We start from the raw sequence: 19017 nt of genomic DNA, 5'->3' as shown, positions 1-19017 counted from the left end.
AGCCTAGACTTTTGTATGTCACAAAAGCTGTAGAACGCTCTGAAATTTGCTTATTGGGATTTCATTCAATATGGAATAGTAGCACAGAAGAAGGAACATCCCAGAAACACAGGAGATTGTGTTCCAGAAGAGACAGTGATTCTTGAGCTGAGAATTAACCAGTAGAAAAATGAAAAACCATGTATAATGAGAACAGATGGAACAAGGAGTCTGGAAAGGCTGTGACACACCGGGGGGTAAAAAGAATTTTCTTATGATTGTACCATCATATATGTGCAGCAGATGGGCAGGCAGGGAGTTTGGACAGACAGCTCAAGTCAGGACAAATTGAAACTTGAAGAGACACTTATGCCATAACAGAAGTCAGTATCTTAATAGCCAATGGCAAAAATTGAATTTTTATTTTAAAATGAAAATCTGATAATTCTATTCTATCACTTTATGCATATGTCTATTAGTGCTCTATCTATTTTATTTTCATTTTGTTTGTGTGTCTCTATTTCCTAATAGGTTTGACAATAGGGACTGCCGATTTGTCTTCAATATGGCACCTGGTATATAGTAGGGACTCAACCAAGACTTCTTTTATTTTCTTTTGTTTATAAAGTTATCTTTGAAAGAAAGAACAATTAAATGAGATTTTTAAATGTCATTATTTTAATTGAAGTATAGTTGATTTACAATGTTGTGTCAACCTCTGCTGTACAGCAAAGTGATTCAGTTATACACATACATACATTCTTTTTTTAAAATATTCTTTCCCAATATGGTTTGTCACAGGATATTGAATATAGCTCCCTGTGCTATACAGTGGGACCTTGTTTTTTATCCATTCTAAATGTAACAGTTTGCATCTACCAACCACAAACTCCCGCTCCATCCCTCTCCCTCCCCTCTGGTGATCTAGTGGTTAGGATTCAGCTCTCTCAACCAATGCTTCTTGAATGAAATGTTTTAGCATTAGATGGTCACCAAGTTCACTTCCATCAATGAGAGTCTTCAATTCTGTACTTACAATTCCTAAAAACTCTGGGAGGCTAAAATAGAGGTGGAAATAGTCTTTAAATTGCTTTTCAATCTAATTAAGACCTTACTGGGAAGAGTTTTTTGGTTCAGACAGTATTCCTTCTGTTCTTTCTCTCCAGACAGACTCTTTGTTTACTTCTGAGCACATGGCCTAGTCATTAGCATTTGTTTAAATCTTCCAGTAACTGGATACTCAGAGCAGGGCTGTTTAACTGACTTGAATGATATTTCAGGGGTTTATTTTTCTTCATCTGTACCTCACTAATTTTGTGTATCAAGGATTAAATAAGGGTTACATGAGCTTATATGTACTTTTGCTTGATTATTCACTCATAAAGGTAGTCCACATTCTCCTATTAAATTTAGAACATTGTTCACTATAAAATAGTCTCTTTGTTTTCCTTCTAGATGACATGAAAGAGGATAATAAATTCAAGTGGAATCTAACTACTCTTTCCTATCATGGTAATGTTTATAAATTGTTATTTTGATCTGCATGGTAAATACTGGACAATATAATTTAAAATGTAGTTACTAGGCTTCTTAAAGATATGCCATTACAAAATAAATTGTGTGGATTTTTTTATCATTCTAATACTACGAAATGCAACAAAATCAAATCAACTATACTCCAGTAAAATTTTAAATAAGTAAATAAATAAAATTTAAAAAAAACAAAAAAAGGCAACAAAATCATTGCATTTCTTCCACTCATGTGACAAGACATCTGTTTTGCCCATCCATCGTTTACTCATAGTTATGCTGAAGAATACTTTACAATTAAAACCAAAGACTAGGTCGTCATTAAATTTCATAGATATTTTGATCATGTAAATTAAATTGAGGTCTTTTTGTGTATGTGGATGTGTTGGGGGCGGGGCACTCACACATACTTGTGTTTTCCAGAATGTGAACTTTTTTTTTTTTTTTTAAAGAAATTCACGTTCTTTTATTTATTTATTTATGACTGTGTTGAGTCTTCGTTTCTGTGTGAGGGCTTTCTCTAGTTGCGGCAAGTGGGGACCACTCTTCATCGCGGTGCGCGGGCCTGTCACCATCGCGGCCTCTCTTGTTGCGGAGCACAGGCTCCAGACGCGCAGGCTCAGTAATTGTGGCTCACGGGCCCAGCTGCTCCGTGGCATGTGGGATCTTCCCAGACCAGGGCTCGAACCCGTGTCCCCTGCATTGGCAGGCAGATTCTCAACCACTGCGCCACCAGGGAAGCCCCAGAATGTGAACATTTTTATATGTTGGAATAACTACAGCCTTTAGTCAAGATTTCCCCCCTAAATAAAAAGTGCAACAGAACAAGAACATTTTGATTCGAGCCACTGAACGCACCATTAGCTATATAGCTGAAATGCAATTTCTGAAGATTTACTGTTTACATTTGAGAAACTTGGATTCAAGAATGATTTTCTGCAGCTCAGTTTTGGCCCTACACACTTCCCATCACTTCTGGATCACAATACATAGCCAGTGCAGATGAAAGATGATGCAAATAGTCCACTATTCAGGTCCCAGTAAGTTCATACTAACTCTAAGGGAAAAAGAAGGAATGTTTGCCAAAAATAACACGTGGGTACATCATTGTATTTTGCTCACGGACTTCTCACAGTGTTTTGCAGACTCTGTATGTACAGCTTTTTGTTTACTTTTCCACGACCTGGGCATATCATTGCTTTTAGGAGTCAGAGGGATCAAGTCCTGTTTGGAAGTGGCGAAGGAGTGTGTGGCTGATGTCCTCTGTAACACACAGTTGGCCCTTTACCTGAAAGCTTGCTCAGCAAATGGAAACCTGTGTGATGTGAAACACTGCCAAGCAGCCATCCAGTTCTTCTATCAAAATATGCCTTTTAACACTGCCCAGATGTTGGCTTTTTGTGACTGTGCTCCCTCTGATGTACCTTGTCAGCAGTCCAGAGAAGCTCTTCACAGCAAGCCATGTGCAGTGAACAGAGTTCCAGCCCCAACTTGCCTCGATATAATTCACAGCTGCCAAAATGATGAATTATGCAGGTGAGTAAAAACACGCATACCTTACTTTCTGATTTTGGAACCTTATGTGTTACAGTCTAGTCCCAACACTTGATCTCATTACATTAGCTAGAGCTCCCACCATCATCCAACATGATGTAAATAAAGCCAGACAATTCATAGTTTTGAATCCATGGTACATATGTAGTATCCTTTTCGAAATTCAAATGCAGAATATGTTTTTGGAATACAAGAAATTCAGTTTGTCAGGATTGGGTAGTCATGAAATAGCATTATTAAAATTTCATATTCAAGTGAGACTCATGAATTGCTTAATAGACATGTCTTGTATGTCAGTTTTATTATTGTTTTTGGGGGGTGTGATTACATAAGGCTGTTAAATGTCATAGAATTTTGATGAGGTGACGCTTTAAACTTCAAAATAAATATTTTGTGTCTTAGGCTGGAGATGAGGAAGGAGCTAGAGTTTGGATTTCCCCAACACACGTGTGCCATGGTGTCAGGAATGCACCCTTTCCCCTCTTCCCAACCTCTCACCCTTAATTCTCGAGGCAATGATGTTAGTCACGTATTTGTTTATTCAAAAAATAATTACCAGGCACTTACTACTATTTTAGGTATCAGGGTACAAGATACAAAAATGCCTGCCCTGTGGAGCACACACACACACACACACACACACACACACACACACGTGCAATAAGGGGAAATGTGAATGGGCAGAAAGAGTGAAATAATTGCAGTGCAAATGGGGTGACCCCAGTAGAGACATTTTACCAGTCGAATAAGTGAGAAAATGAGCTTGTCTCAGTAAATACTGGAAAGAAGAGATACCAAACAAAAGGACGAGCCAGTGCTGAGGAAGAAATGTGTGTGGCATGATCTCAGGCAAGGAGGGTAGAGTGCACAAGGGGAAGAGGAATAGGAGAATGGATTTACTCAGAGAAAGAAGAGCGGTACTGGGAGATTTTGAACAGAGGTGTGAATGATGTGCTCACTTATTAAAATTTCCACCTGGCTGCTAGTTGAGACTAGACTTTACCTTTGCAGGTAACTCCTCCTGGAAACCATAAATTGAAACCAACACCTTGGCTTTCTCTTCTCCTCACTGTGGTCTTAATTAACATATTTCCCTATATATTCAAGGCGAATTGATCTTTTGTGTGGTAAGAAAACCACAGTTAAGTGAGCCTCTTTGGACACGAGTCAGAAGATGGAGGAAAGAAAGAGGATACTGAATAAACTTGATGAATCAAAACTACCTGTAACATTGATATTATCACGTTAAAGGAGCTTTATTTAACAACCAGCATTAATTGGGATGAAGCTTCTGCTTCTTCTTGGAATAATTAGCCCAAGAAATTCATATTAATTTGTTTGCCCAGTACCTTCTATTAGGGACTATTTTATTTAATTGTATTTAAATGAATAAAACTCCATATATAGCAAATCCCTTTAAAGGTCAAAATAAACATTTAGTGTGGAGAAGTGGCTAGGTGTGATAGCTCAGGGAAAGATTGTCACATTTGTCACCTTGCTTGAACCACTGGCAAATGAGATTTAATGACATCACTTCCTGAATGAGCTGATTCTTGGTGAACTGCTTTCCTTCCGCCTTTTAACTATCCTCACACCTTTACTGTCAGTCATTCCAACTTGCAAAGTAGCTGCAGATCTTGTAAACATTTGTCAGAAAAAGAGAACTGCTTCCCTAAAACACACGTTCTGTAAGATAAAGGGTAACGATCTCAGCAGAGTGCTAAAGCATTGACTATATTTTTTTGCTTCAACTTATACAGAATGTCAAAGTTCTTAAGAAAGTTTTATTTGCGGATCTTTTCCTGCAAATGTTTATCAGTTATTTTAAGTTTTACTAATTATTTCTCTTGAATGAATAATAAAATTAACAATAAAAATATTTTTTACATGAAATTAAAAATTTTCAAACTCATTTATATCTCAAAAATCCTTATTCAGTGTACTATTATATTTCGTTGATTCAAAGATGCAAAATTTTTGCACATTTTAATATCCCTAATATGTTTGGAATGCATCTTAAGCTCAATGACCAAAAAAAAAAAAAAGTATTAAATTAAAACAATAACAACTGCCAACAAGTGATTTTAGTTGTAATAAAATAATTGTGTCTCCTGTAATCAATGAAATGTGGTAAAAAACATTTGATTGCACTATTTTTCTCATATCACAAGTAAAATATTACTGTCTATCATCTATCTTCACTAACAGTGAAACCAAATAACATTTTACCCAGCCAGAGGACACTTTTTTTTTTTTAAGTAATCCCTGTAAAAATGCCAGATGTCTCCATGGATGGTACCAAGCTTTACCTGATTCCAGTGCCAAGGCCCCGGATATTCTACGTCATTATCTTGGAGTTATTAGTACTCAATTTTCTCAGGATGATATATCTGAGTTTCCCTATCAAATACCATATTTTAATGTCGAGTGATGGGATTTGCTGCTACAGTCCTTGAGAAGCCCTGTGATGGATTCCGAAACACACACTTTTGCATGAACCTCACTTTGGCATCAACACCTCCTCAGACTGACTGATACAGAGTTGGTGATTTTCCTCCACAAGGACTCCTGGGTTTCACAACCTCTCCAAAGTGCTTGGTGCAGGGTCTGGAACACGATATGCTCTCAAAAGACTTCATCTCGTTTCCCTCCACTTTTGAATATCTGTACTTCTTAATTTTTATAATGTTTTAATATACAGATACATGTCTCTTCTTATGTAATTCCTGTCTTTTATATATTAATTCAGGGAGTAAGGATTGTGTGTCTTTTTCTTTTCACCATATGCAAATAGTCTCTGAATGAACACTTTATAGAGGTGATGGAAATATCATACAATATTAGTTGTCAAGATGAAAGACAAATTCTGTCATTTTCTCAAGCAGATTTTGCCTTAGGGAGATTTCCAGTATTTATATTAAATTATCCTTAATGTAATTCAGATGGAAAAAAAAATCTCCAAATGAAAAACAACTTCTTCAGTGAGAATGTTAAGCCTTTATCATGGATCTTTCTTGCAGAAGCCCTTATACATGGGGCAAAGCAGAGCAATTGGATTTTAAAATACAACTTCTGTCCCTGTACCCGCTTACTCTTTTCATGATTGGTCTTGAAACACCTCTGTTTATTTGAAAAGGCCAAAGAAGGTGATATAAAGAGCTATTTTTTCAATTAATTTGCCCAATACTGATACACACTGGGAGGTGAGATTATATTTTGCCAATTATAAATGTTTAGGAATTTACAGGAAATTACAATACATTGTTTTTCCATATGTATGAACTCCAGAAAGTAGTGAAAAAAAGTAATTGCTTACAAGAAATTTTATCTACTTTTTAAAAGCAAAACTCCACAATAGACATATTTAAGTGCTAAGGAATATTCACAAAGTATGACTATATATTAGGTCACAAAGGCAAATGTAATACATTCTGTGTGTAGAAACTACACAGACCATATTCTTTTACATTTTACAGTATAACCAGAAACTTATAGCAAAACTAAACACTAAATAATCAACTCTATTTTAAAAATTACTCTTTTAAATACTTAATGGTTGAAGTAATAAACCAGAATAAGAAATTGCAGTATATCGAGAAAATAAGGATAATGAAACAGCTACACAGCAAAACATTTCAAACATAAAACAAAATTCCTATAATATAAAATATTTTGCCATATTTAATTTTTTCAAATAATTTAGATAGTAAGTATACCAAAGTATTTTTATAATATTTTAATTTTTAATTAAATATCCTTCAGTTCATCATTTTTGCAAAATTTCACAACTACTTTTTTGTATGAAATAACTTTTATGAGGAGATAAATCATGCAACTTAAACTTTGTAAAACATATATTTAAGAAAGACTAAATGGCACCTGTCAACCTCATAGATGACAACCAGTACTGCCAATGCTTACACCTAGATGACATCTTATATATAAAACCCTTAATTGCATTAAAGGAACATATTTGTTCTTCTGGATTCAGAATTATATGCTCAAAAAATTTGTAGTATTTTATTAAATATAAATTTTAATATATTAATTAATTTTTACCATTGTATTTAAAAGCTGATTCCTTTAAGATGATTTAAAATACAAGATTATTGAAAATAATGTGATTTATGGATTTAAGCAGAGTAACATGAAAGCAAATAAGCACAGGACAAATGACATGTACTCAGAGGGTTTTCATGCGTGTTTGATGGTGACGTATTCAAGACAGGGAAAAAAATAATTATACGTGATAAATAGGAAGATTAATATTCTTGGTTCCACTAAGTAGATATGTTCTTACTGTGAAAGTTTCAAATATGAAATTATTGTACACTATCCAGATTTTATTCAAAGCTAATACAGCAAGAATGATATATGTAGTCAGAAAAGTTATGAATGGATATGGTTCTAATGGATTATCTCGACCATTAAATAAACTCATGTTTTGCTTTAAATTAGCTCATGCTGCCAGAGAACCTCAGAGCATTTTGTTAACTCTAATTAGTCTGTCTAGAAATATTGAGAAAGAATACAGTACCTCCCATCCTGTAGGAAAACTCTCTTGAAAAGTCAAGAGACTTTTCTGAAATCACTTTGTGGGAGTCAATGGCCAAATGCTAGTCTCAAAACCACATTCTGGTTCAGAAATTATTGCTAATAAATCTCTCAAGGAGTTCTTACTGCAAGTCATCACCCAGTGAAATAAAATTAGTAATGAAGGAAGAGTCATCCAGGTAATCCTAAACTTAACCTCTGTCTTTCATCACAAAAGGAAAATAATTCACAAGTTTTCGCTACGTTTTCTTCCACACTCTCTGTTGGGATGTTTGAATGTACAAACTTAGTTTTCAACTATGTTTAGAAGCATCTAGAAGGCATTTTGCTTTATGTCAATCTTTCGTTAGGTGAGGCAACACTACATGTTAGTGTGAAATAATATTATTCAGAGACTAATTCCATTTCCTGACTCTTTCTAGGAGGCGCTATAGAACATTCCAGGCAAAGTGCTGGCAGCGTGTGATAAGAAAGTGCCATGAGGATGAGACCTGCATCAGCACCTTAAGCAAGCAAGACCTCACTTGCTCCGGAAGTAATGACTGCAAAGCAGCTTACATTGGTACCCTTGGGACAGTCCTTCAAGTGCAGTGCACATGTAGGACCACTACCCAAAGTGAAGAATCCTTGTGCAAGATTTTCCAGCATATGCTTCATAGAAAATCATGTTTCAGTAAGTTACCCAATTATATATATATACATATATATATACACACACACATATATAATATATTTCTTGTTTTTGTCTATACAGCACAAAGTAGTAGTCCAGCACAGAAAATTTGGTCACAAAGTCAACTCTATGTTTTTAATTTTAAAATTTATTTTCTGATTATGTTTTGCACATTTGCTATTTTACTCTTTTATCTGCAAATGATACATGTTGTTAATTTATATGATCGATCACTCCTAGGTGTCACATTGATTTCAAAATCAACAGCCTAAAAGGTTTATCCTGCCAGATAACTGAATGTAACAGATATCTATTGCAAGTAACAAACCAACCCAAATCTTGGTGGCTTGAAAGAATTATTTATTTGTTCACAATTCTTCTCACTGGCCTTAGCTCAGTTGGGTGGTTCTTCTGATGGTCTTGTTTGGGGTCTCTCATGAAGGTACAATCATCTGGTGGTGAGACCGAGGCCAGTCTGTTCAGGTGTTGTTTAGCAAGGACTATTGTCTGGGATGGTGTGGTTCTCTTCCACATGACCTCTGCAGCAGTAGACCCTGGATCTTTCATGGTGATGGCAGCATCCCTAGCAGCTAATCCCCAGTGAACAAGTACTTGTCAAGCATCTGCTTCTGCTATATTTGCTAGTGCCCCACTGGACAAAGCAAGTCACATGGTCAAGCTCACAGTCACGGTGAGAAGGATGTGTATATCCAAAGCTGGATTCATCAGGGGGTAGTTAACAATCTACTATACAGCTGTCCCAACCTAAGTAAAACATATTTACCCTTGGATTTAGTTATCTCCCCTTGGTCTTTAATATGTCTGCTGATCTACCTGCATGAGGGAATGGAAAACACATTTTCTAAAGTTATTATGTACAGTATTTTAGGGATAAGAAAACAGATTTAGGAATTTAAATAATTTGTCTACAGTCTCAAAGGGAACAAGTGGTTGAGAGGGATTTGGCTATAAGTCTTCTAGGAAAAAGCCTAACGATGTGATCACACACTAATTCAAGACCTCTCCATCATCTACCTTCAAGGTTAATCCATGCAACTATGTGAGTCCCAAAACATCCCCGGCTCCTAAGCCCCTAGGTGTAACCACCAAACCACAAGCACCATTTCCAGGAGGGAATAATAGACATTTACCATTTCATTGCAAAAAATCTTTATATTTATACAAATTTTGACAGATACAGATCTGTATATATCTTTATATATATCTATCTAACTATAAACAGATATACACATTTTTTAAATTTTGTTCTATTTTTCTTTAAAGATACTAAAGCGATAACACATTAGCCAATATGATCAAAATTGTGATTTGTTATGTATTAGGTAATAAACATACGACTCAGAGTGTATGGTTTGATTCCAACAGAGCTCTCTGTGGAATTTCCATAATTAGCACTACAGACATATTTCAACTGAAATCATGATACAAAGAGGAAAATTGCATGATATATGTTGAGTCATATTTTCTAAATAATCTTCCTCTCTGATTAATACTAGGTGGCTAATTCTGTTGGAAATAAAGGTACTTATAATGAATGGCTCATAATATTACAAAAGGAAATACCAAATAAAGTAACTTAAACCAACAACAATATATACAATTACACTATCATGATTATTTATAAGTGGTTTTTCCATAGTAAATGGTGTCCAGAAAAAAAAATGTAGTTTCTACAAGTTAGTGGTAACCAATTCCTTGGGCATAAATTCCCTGAGAATGCCAGTGCAAGCAACCTAATTCTACTTCCAAACCGGGTTTTCTCCCATGTGTTTTTAATAATTCTTATGTTTTGCTTTCATTGTATTTGGCTACCTGTATAGAGCAAAAATACATATATATTCATGAAGAAACAGTAGAAATGGACACAAAAATCCATAAACATTGACATACTCTATAATGTTTTAGAAAAATAAAAATTCAAAATGATTTCACTTTTCTTCACTCACTTCGGAAGACTAAACATGATGAGGTTTTCTCCTCAAACATTACTTACAAAAAGTAGGAATTTTAAGTGATATGTTTATAGAATTAAAGGAACCTTAAAGGCCTTCTGTCAGGGTTCTGAGTACTTGAATTAATAGGAAAAGTTTCAGACAAAAACACAAATTAAATCCTTAGCCTGGCTAGTTCTAACAAATCCTCATCCCCTGCCCCATATACTTGGGAAGTGGCACATGGAGATTTTTGAATGAATTCTAACCACTGCCTCTGACTTTTCACATCAGCCCAGCATGCTCACACTTTATCAAAATACACCCGTATCTAACACATCATTGTTAATCAACTATATTCCAATATAAAATAAAAATTTAAAAAATGTTAGTACATTTTATCAACCTCTCAAAAAAATCAGCTCTCATTACATCTGGTTTCCAAAGCCCTTCTCCTTCTGCTTGTTTTACCTGAAAGGGACAGAATTGAATAGACCAGAGAGGACAGTTGGAGAAAATTTTCCATTTGCCACTTTTGTTTGGCTTCAAGTCATTGTTTTTCAAACTCACTTGACCTCAGACCACAGTAAGCAATGCATTTGACATTAGATTTTTACGTGCTGTGTCTTCTGTTTTTTAAAAATTATTATTCTATTCCATTATATTTTTTCAATGCTGACTACCTACTAAATTGACTTCATGACTCAGTAATGTGCTGCTCTCGGAAGTTTGAAGAACACTTGCTTGAAACAAATCTGGAAGTCATCTACCTTGATGTATCCAAGCCAGAGTCTTATAATAATTATAAAAAATGAGAGAGTTGCTAGAATGAGTGCTTATCTGGGGTCACACTTCTCATCTAACCTTAATCATTCCATGAGCTGGACAATATTATTTCTGCAGTTTCACACGGGAGATAAAGGCAGCTGAGAGGTGAGCTGGGTCACTCTGCTTCCATGTCCAGGATGCAGTGGATGCAGGAGTCCAGCCCTGGCTGGTTGACTGCAGCCCACGGTGTTCTCCTGCCTGTAACACTATGAGGACAACAAGCTTGTGTTGGTTCAGGATGCTCCACAGCCTTCTCAGGCAGAACCTCTTCGTTCTCGTCTCAGATCTGAGCTTTGAAAACATGTTGAAGAGCGTGCCTCGGTTCCAGTCTGCAGGACCACATTTGGGCACTGAGCATCCTGAAGGCACCGGGTATTTGGCCACCAACTTGCACTCACCTGCACACCTCTGCATCCACAGACTCACTTCTCTCTGGCATCTTGCAGCCCAGAGCAAATTGTTGGCAGTTAGAGCTGAGAGAGGCATGAGAGAAAAGGAAGAGAAAAAAATTGGTTAAGACAAAGAGGACCACAGAAATGGAAAGAATTAAGAGATTGCTGCTGCCTTTCCCTGCTACACTGAAAAATTCAATCTACAGATGTGTGTGTACCGCATGCTGACAAGAATATTCTCTTTTCTCCTGGTGCAAAGTTGCCTTTTTATGCCAACTGTAGACAAATCTCTTAAAGAGGTTTGGAAATAAACCCATTCTGCCCCTGAAGGCTCAGCTTCTTTTTGAAGAATTATTTTTAAAAAGAATAAATACATAAAAAGAGACTACCTATTTATATTAAATCCTATAGGGAACAGAAAACATTATAATTGGGATACAAGCTTAAACAAAATTTACAGAATATAGAAACAAAAATAAGTTAACTTCTTTCCCCAATCTCATTCTCTAGAGAGAGCCAACGTTTACAAGATTGGTGTACATTCTTTCTCTTTTTTTTTGCTTGTAAAATATACGTACCTTATACATTTTGTACACACTCAAACAGTGCCTCCCTCTCCCTGACACACACACACAGATATTTTTTAATGGAATCAAACTATACATCCTGCTCTACAGCTCCCTTTTTAATTTAAAAATATATGATTGACCCATTTGCAAGTTTGTACACATATGATGGCTTTATTCTTTTTAAAGGCTGAATAGTAACCTATATTTAGAGGACCAGCCTCTTCCCAATGTGTGTCTCTTTCTCATGACGGACTTCATAGCCCTCTCCACTCAGCTGGAAAGAGGGTAAGACAGAATGCAGAATGCAACATAGTCACAGAGGAGTATTTTATGGTTTGGTAGTGGAAGCCGTGCACGTCACCTACACCCACGTCCTGCTGACCATGACTCAACCACATGGCCACAGCTGTCTGCAAGAAAGCTGGGAAACTGTAGTACAGCTTTGAACCAGAAGAAAAGGCAACTATGGTTATTAACTGACAAGTAAGACTCTGCCACAATTCACCCAATATCTATTTCACTCTTCTGTCTACAAAGAGAATGTACTTACCCTTTCCCCAAGGGAGATGACCCAATGTTTCCCAAATGTTCATCCAGCGACAGTCACTAGCTCAAAGACCTGGATCTTGGGTGATGTGCAATCCAGATGATGTAGCACCATGGAGTGGACAGGCAGCCCATGAACTAGAAAAAGAAGTTATTCCCTACCATCCCTCCAACACAAATAACACACACACACACACACGCATGCACGCATGTCATAGGTATATTAACAGGAACAGCATAACATCAATAAAGACGCCCATTCAAAATAAGGCAAAAAGGGAGAGTTATAGCACCCAGTAATGAAATCCTGCCTGGTAGACATTTGAAGCCTCTCTGACAGATATCTGGGAAGAACCACCCTTAAGGCTCCCATCTTGCCCTCTGGAAGCTTTTTCCTTATCCACCATCCTCCACAGCTGTATCTACAGTAGGCTGGGGGAGAGGATGCCCTCCTTCGGGAACAGGAGCTCTCCTAGACCATATCCTGCTCACGAGATTTGAGAGACTGTGAGTTGCTTTAACATTTAGCAGTCACAGACTCTTTGCAAGCCAACCGGTGGCTTCCTTGGCAACATAATCTCTTAAAAATGTGTTAGGTTTCTAATATATTTGCTTTCAGTCAGTTCCATGTGCCAGTATCCACAATAAAAAAAAGTGTTTTCTTGACTTAGTTCCCAAGTGTGCCTTGTTGCCCTACTTCCTCACCCTCATACCTCTCTCTCTAATGCAATGATTTAAGCTAATCTAAACAATGGACTTGAGTGAAAATGTATTCCCCTTAATCTGATTTTTGCTGCTTAGCTGAGTCAATTTGTCTAACTCAGAAATACTGGGACTTTTATGACTGAACAATCTTGTTCAGTCGTATCTCTTACTATTTGGGACCTAAGACAGTCAGCTTTCATGTCATAGGGTCCTCATTTTAATCTCTCTGATCTCTGCTTGAAAACCAGCCAGTTTCTACCTGAGCTCATATCTTTATTGTAAAACTCTGTACAATGCAGTCAAGAGGAATCAACTCACACTATCACTCCAGCTCTTTCAAGTGTTCCTGTTCCTTTTGGGACCTTCCAAGGTGCTTTGAGAAATGCATCTCAGAACTGTCTTCATGGCAGAAGGACAGGAAAGACATCCTTTGGATTCTGTGTCCCATTTCTCAGGGGTGGCCCCATGAACCTTGATTCCCTGGAAATTGTGTATAGTACATATATAAATACTGAGTGGAGCCTAATGTCCATTTCATGCTGCAGGGACAGAAAAGCACTGAGGAGGGAAGAAGGAGGCGTCCAGGGCCAGATCCAAGGGGAAGCAGCGTCAGGTTGCATCTGCACAAAGATGGACTAGGCATTGGAGGAAGTATTTGATGGTAAGGAGCAAAGGCAGATCCATACCCAGAATAGGTATAAATTCCAGCAGGAATGCATCACTGCCTTCTTCAGGGTGGAAGAGTTATGGTATCATCAGTCTGCCACCCACCTGCCAAACTGTGGGCTCCATACAGGTCTCTGCTGTTGCTGTGCTGTTTGGCATTCAGCACTGGCAGAACTTTGATGGGCCGGCCTGAGGGAGACGGAGTCCAGTCTGTGGGGACATGCATGGCTGCCATCCTTGCCACCACATGCTCAGTGCACAGCCATTACGTGGCTGAAGAGGGAGTGGTTGGCCTCCTCTGGGCAGGTCAATAGTTGACCTGGTTGTTGAGGGCCTACTCCATGGTGCATACTATCTGATCTGCCCACTTTGTGCTACTACCACAGGACCTTCCATACACCTCTTCCCTTCATTCCCTTGTCTACAGTCTTTCAAGGATGCTCTTTCCATCTCTCTGATCAAGCAATCTACCACTGCCCATCAGTCTTAACTTCTATCCATGTCTGTCTCTGCAAAGCAGGCAATCAAGAGCACTGCTCATGCTCTCCCTTGGGGAGGATGTCCCCTCACCACTGGTCTCTCAGGCCACATCTAGGTGGGTCTGTGGTGTGACAGCTGTCCAATTAGTTAACAATGATATCCTGTACTCACCTTTCTGGGAACCAATGACTTAATGAATCTCTTAATACCCAGCAACATGTTAGGAACTATATTTTAAATGGCAAATGAGCTCCTCCTACAGATGGTGGAGTCTTGCTCTAGAATCCAAGGGGTCTGTGCTGTACCTCTATTAGGGCTTGCCAGAGATGCCGTATGCATCCAGAGAGCTTGAATGAGATTAAGTGTATAAACTGCCTGTTACATAGCAGATATTCTATACATTTTAATCACCCTGACTTTAGATACCACTGTTTTATGGCACTGGATTCAGGACTGGACTATTGGGTTTCTTTTTTCTGATGTTTAACAAAGACTATACCCATGTTTAGGAGTTTCTATATTAATGTTTCACTAAAGACAGCTGGTTCCCCAACTCTGTTAGGAACAATCTTTTCATTATTAATGAAGAGCCTGATGATCACAAAGACAACCGCAAAGTACTGAGAAGATGGACATGGAATTCTTGGCCCTCAAACCTATTCATCCTTCAGAAATATCTAAAGGTTTGTTTAAAATATAGATATTTGACCCTAACCTCAATTATTCTAATTCAGTAGGCCTGAGGTAGAGCTCAGAAATCTGTATTAAAAAAAAAAAAAAAAAATCACCCAGGTGTTTCTGATTTTCAACCAAGTTTGGGAACCACTGCTCTAATCCACATGTGGGAAAAACCCAGTCAGTGGCCGGAGAACCCAGAACCTCTTTTAGCTCACACCTCTCAGGGAATGAGAAACTCCTGTGCACAGAAAGGCAAGACTAATACCATGCAGCTCTTAAGTTGGCCTGCTTCACCCCAGTGCCTAAAAACACAGTTGGCACACATTAGCTACTCAATAAACAGTGAGTGGATGGATGGATGGATGGATGGGGATGGATGGATGAGTGAATCAATGAATCAACTCTATCTCTGTGGCAGCACTGCCTTCTGAATACCATTGTTCTTTTCCCCCCTTATTAGACCTCTCTTCATAATATAGCTTTCCTATTAAGAGCCTCACTCATTTGTGTTTCCACTTAAGCTGGAATTTTCAATTCAAATATTTGAGCAAAGGAATCAGGAATTAATGAGATTGGGTTGCTACTGCCCACTTTAATAAAAACATTTCAGGCTCCTTATATTTTCCAATACTTTTCCTCTTCACAGTTCTACTTTCAAAAAGTCTGAATAGTGGGAAACTCTTTTACAGTTGATTCTTGTGTGGTGTCAGCACTGAAATAGGCAATTGGTTCTAACACATTTTTGTTCTTAAATGTGTGTTATCCCCTTAATGAACTCTAGGATACAGGTAGCCCTGTCTGTTAGTAACAAGGATGAAAAAAGACAGTCTCCAATAGATTTACAAAACTACCTGGCTTTTGTGAAATATTCATATAAAAACTCCTAAACATGTATATAGCCTTTTGAGAAACTTGGGAAAAGAGCCCTCAGATTAGTAAGTATTTCTACAACTTTATTTCTTCCTGTAGCCACACTTCTCACCCATCTGTCTATTGAGGCCTCGTCTTAGATATCAACATTGCCAGTAAGACTGTCTTACTTATCTTATTTGTCTCCGTTCAATGGATAGATTATTTATTTTGCTGTTTCATCTTGCCTTATAATATTTCATCTGTCTATTCCCAGTGAAGGTCTTGATCTAAAAGTAACATTCCATTAATAAGCATTCTTATAGAAGGTCCTTTAAACACACCCATTTAGGCACAGAAGTGCTTAATACATAGTTTTGTATGTTTTTCCTAAACTGCATAACATTTTACACTTATTTTCAGGAAAATAATTTAAAGACTGTGCAAAGTGGATTAATAGAGGCTCAAACTCACTTTTGTCAATTCTTGTTTTAATTTTTATTGTCATCTGGTCACTGGCTGTTTGAGAAAGTAAGGTTATAGACTATAAATAAAACAGTGAGCGAAGTGAATTGTGAAAGACATTTCCATTGCAAAAATCTCTCTCTCTCTCTCTCTCTCTCACTCTCTCCCCCTCATATGCTCACACATATGCACACAGACACGCAACACACACACACACACACACACACACACACACACACACACACAACACCTTCTCTTATAGCCAATTCATATAGGTTGGTATTCCAGGAGCTTTATGTTAAGTTTTGGCTTTAAATAAATCACTTCATCTAGCCAAAACCACTGACTTTTTCTTGGTTCCTACACAAAACTCTAATTCAAGTCCAGTTTCCTTCAAATTCAGTCCAGGTGCTAAAAAAATCTCTTGGTTTTCCAAGGAACATTCAACATAATTTCTCTACTCTGTATTCATATTTATAACATAGCCTCTAAATTGTCCAGTATTTTGTATTTTTGGGATTAAAGTGGCTCCATGGTGAATTTGTAGTCCATCCAATTCGTAGACACTCACTTATAAATGTATGTTTTTCCTCTTAAAAATTATTCCTTTAGGAACCTGTTTTTCATTATTTGCAAACTCTTCAGAACTCTTTAGAGAACAGGCATGTGTGTTATAAGTTAGCAACATAAAGAATAATAAAAACAAATAAACCATTTCTTTAGAATGACTTAAGTTACCACCCAATGTAAAAAAAATCAGATCCATGGTAAACTCTGTAACTTCAGGCTTTTATGCTACTTAGAATTCTGGATATTTCTTTGGCTCTGGGCCTCAGAGGTAAATCAGTGTATTAAACCTTTATTAACTTTCAAACCTAAAATACACACAGAGCTTTTTTCACCTCCCTTCTTCCTTGGCCCCAGCCTTGATTTTTTGGTTAAAAACCATGATTAACAACAATGCCTCTAATAATCAGATGTCATGTTTGGAAGTGTTAATAGACCTTATTCTAGAGCCTAGTCTTAGAGAGGCAATATGGCACCAGCATGCTGGGTTTGGATAATTTCTCCATCATTTACAGGATAAGTAACTGTGAACAAGTTACTCACTTTTGGCCTCAATTTCTTGTCTGTGATATGGAAAATCAATGCTAACCCAGAATGTTGGTGCAAAGATTATATCAGTTAATTCATGTAGAGAAATATCCATAACAATAGTAAAATTCAGTAAATATAAACTCTTACTATAGACTTTGAGGGATTTGGAAAATCACACAAATCAATTTTTGCATAACCATTATGATGTCACACAGATGGTGTGGGAAACAGACTAATTTCCAGAAGTTCTAAGGTGTCATATTTTCTCAGAATAAGTGACTTCTTAAATATATGTTTGAATGGTTTTAGGTCAGATGATGAAGTTGGACATTTGATATTAAACTTTAATGTGTATAAGAATCACATAGTTTCTAGTTAAAATGCAGATTCTGATTCAGTTGTTCTGGGTGAAGGCCTGAGATTGGCATTTCTAACAAGCTGCCAGGAGATGTTAATGCTGCTGGTCCAGGGATCACACTCTGAGTAGCATGAACCTAGACAATCTCTCAAAGACCTTTAAGGAAAAACAAAAGTCTAATTTAATAACTATCAAATAACTTACATATCTTGGAAACTGTCTGCTACTAAGAAACATATCAACCTAATCAGCCTGGTGTATTGTGTCAACCTAGTAATCAGTAGGCATCATAGTGTCATGAAAGATTTTAAGCAGATGTCCTTATCCTTCCTAAAACTTTTATTGAGATAGTGGCTTAGAGCAGTGGTTCTCAAACTTTAACTGCAAGAGAATCACCTACAGTGCTTGTTAAACACATTGTTGGGCTCCCACCCCAGAGTTTCTGATTAAGTAGTTCTGAGATGAAATTAGGGCATCAGATGTTGCAGATACAGCTTGTCTGGGTACCATACGTCAAGAATGTCAAAAAAAAATCCCACAAGGACTCAGAGGCAAAGAATATACAAATCAATTTTCACTGCAAAGTAAAGGAGGTGTTACAGTGGAGGATTACTGGACTGAATGTCAATATTATGACATAGTATGAGTGTGTTTCATGTTTGGTAATTGCAATCATTGTTGCTTTTGTTGTGGTCATCCATGGACAATGCTTGGTGTCAGTCTATTTATCTCTTGTAAAAATAAAATACAGTGTGTGTGTGTGAAAAAAAATAAAAAAAAATAAAATAAAATCTAAAAAAAAAAAAAAAAAAAAGAATGTCAACCAAGAAATGCTGAACGCTGTAAGTAATAAAAAGAGTTTGTTTGCGGTCTTAAGCATTGCAGTTTTGGAGGCACTGATCCGTGTAGCACCTCAAATGTGCTCTGAGGGAAATAGAAAATGGTCAGGTTCATAAAGGCAACAGACAAAGATATCCCAGAGAATTTACATAGGCTATTTTTATGGAACTACGGGTCGACGTTGGCAGGCATTCAGCCACTTGCTGGTAGTAGATTGGCTGCTAAACTGTCGACTCCAGGGAGTAAAGAAGACAGGTTCCAGGTGGTCTCAGGATGCCTGGTTCGAAAGTATGTTGCATTC

General features: G+C 37.2%; 1 protein-coding gene across 1 annotated transcript in view; it reads left to right on the top strand.

The window, feature by feature from the left end:
• The window catches only part of GFRAL (GDNF family receptor alpha like), a 57672-nt gene that overhangs the window by 16952 nt on the left and 21703 nt on the right, over positions 1-19017 (top strand). Inside the window, 3 exon segments of the mRNA XM_068559176.1 lie at positions 1435-1491; positions 2715-3045; positions 8040-8290. Coding sequence (XP_068415277.1) covers positions 1435-1491; positions 2715-3045; positions 8040-8290 — 639 coding nt within the window.

Source organism: Eschrichtius robustus, chromosome 12, assembly GCF_028021215.1.
Source record: "Eschrichtius robustus isolate mEscRob2 chromosome 12, mEscRob2.pri, whole genome shotgun sequence".
NCBI lineage: Eukaryota > Metazoa > Chordata > Mammalia > Artiodactyla > Eschrichtiidae > Eschrichtius > Eschrichtius robustus.
This window is presented reverse-complemented; position numbering and strand designations above follow the sequence as displayed.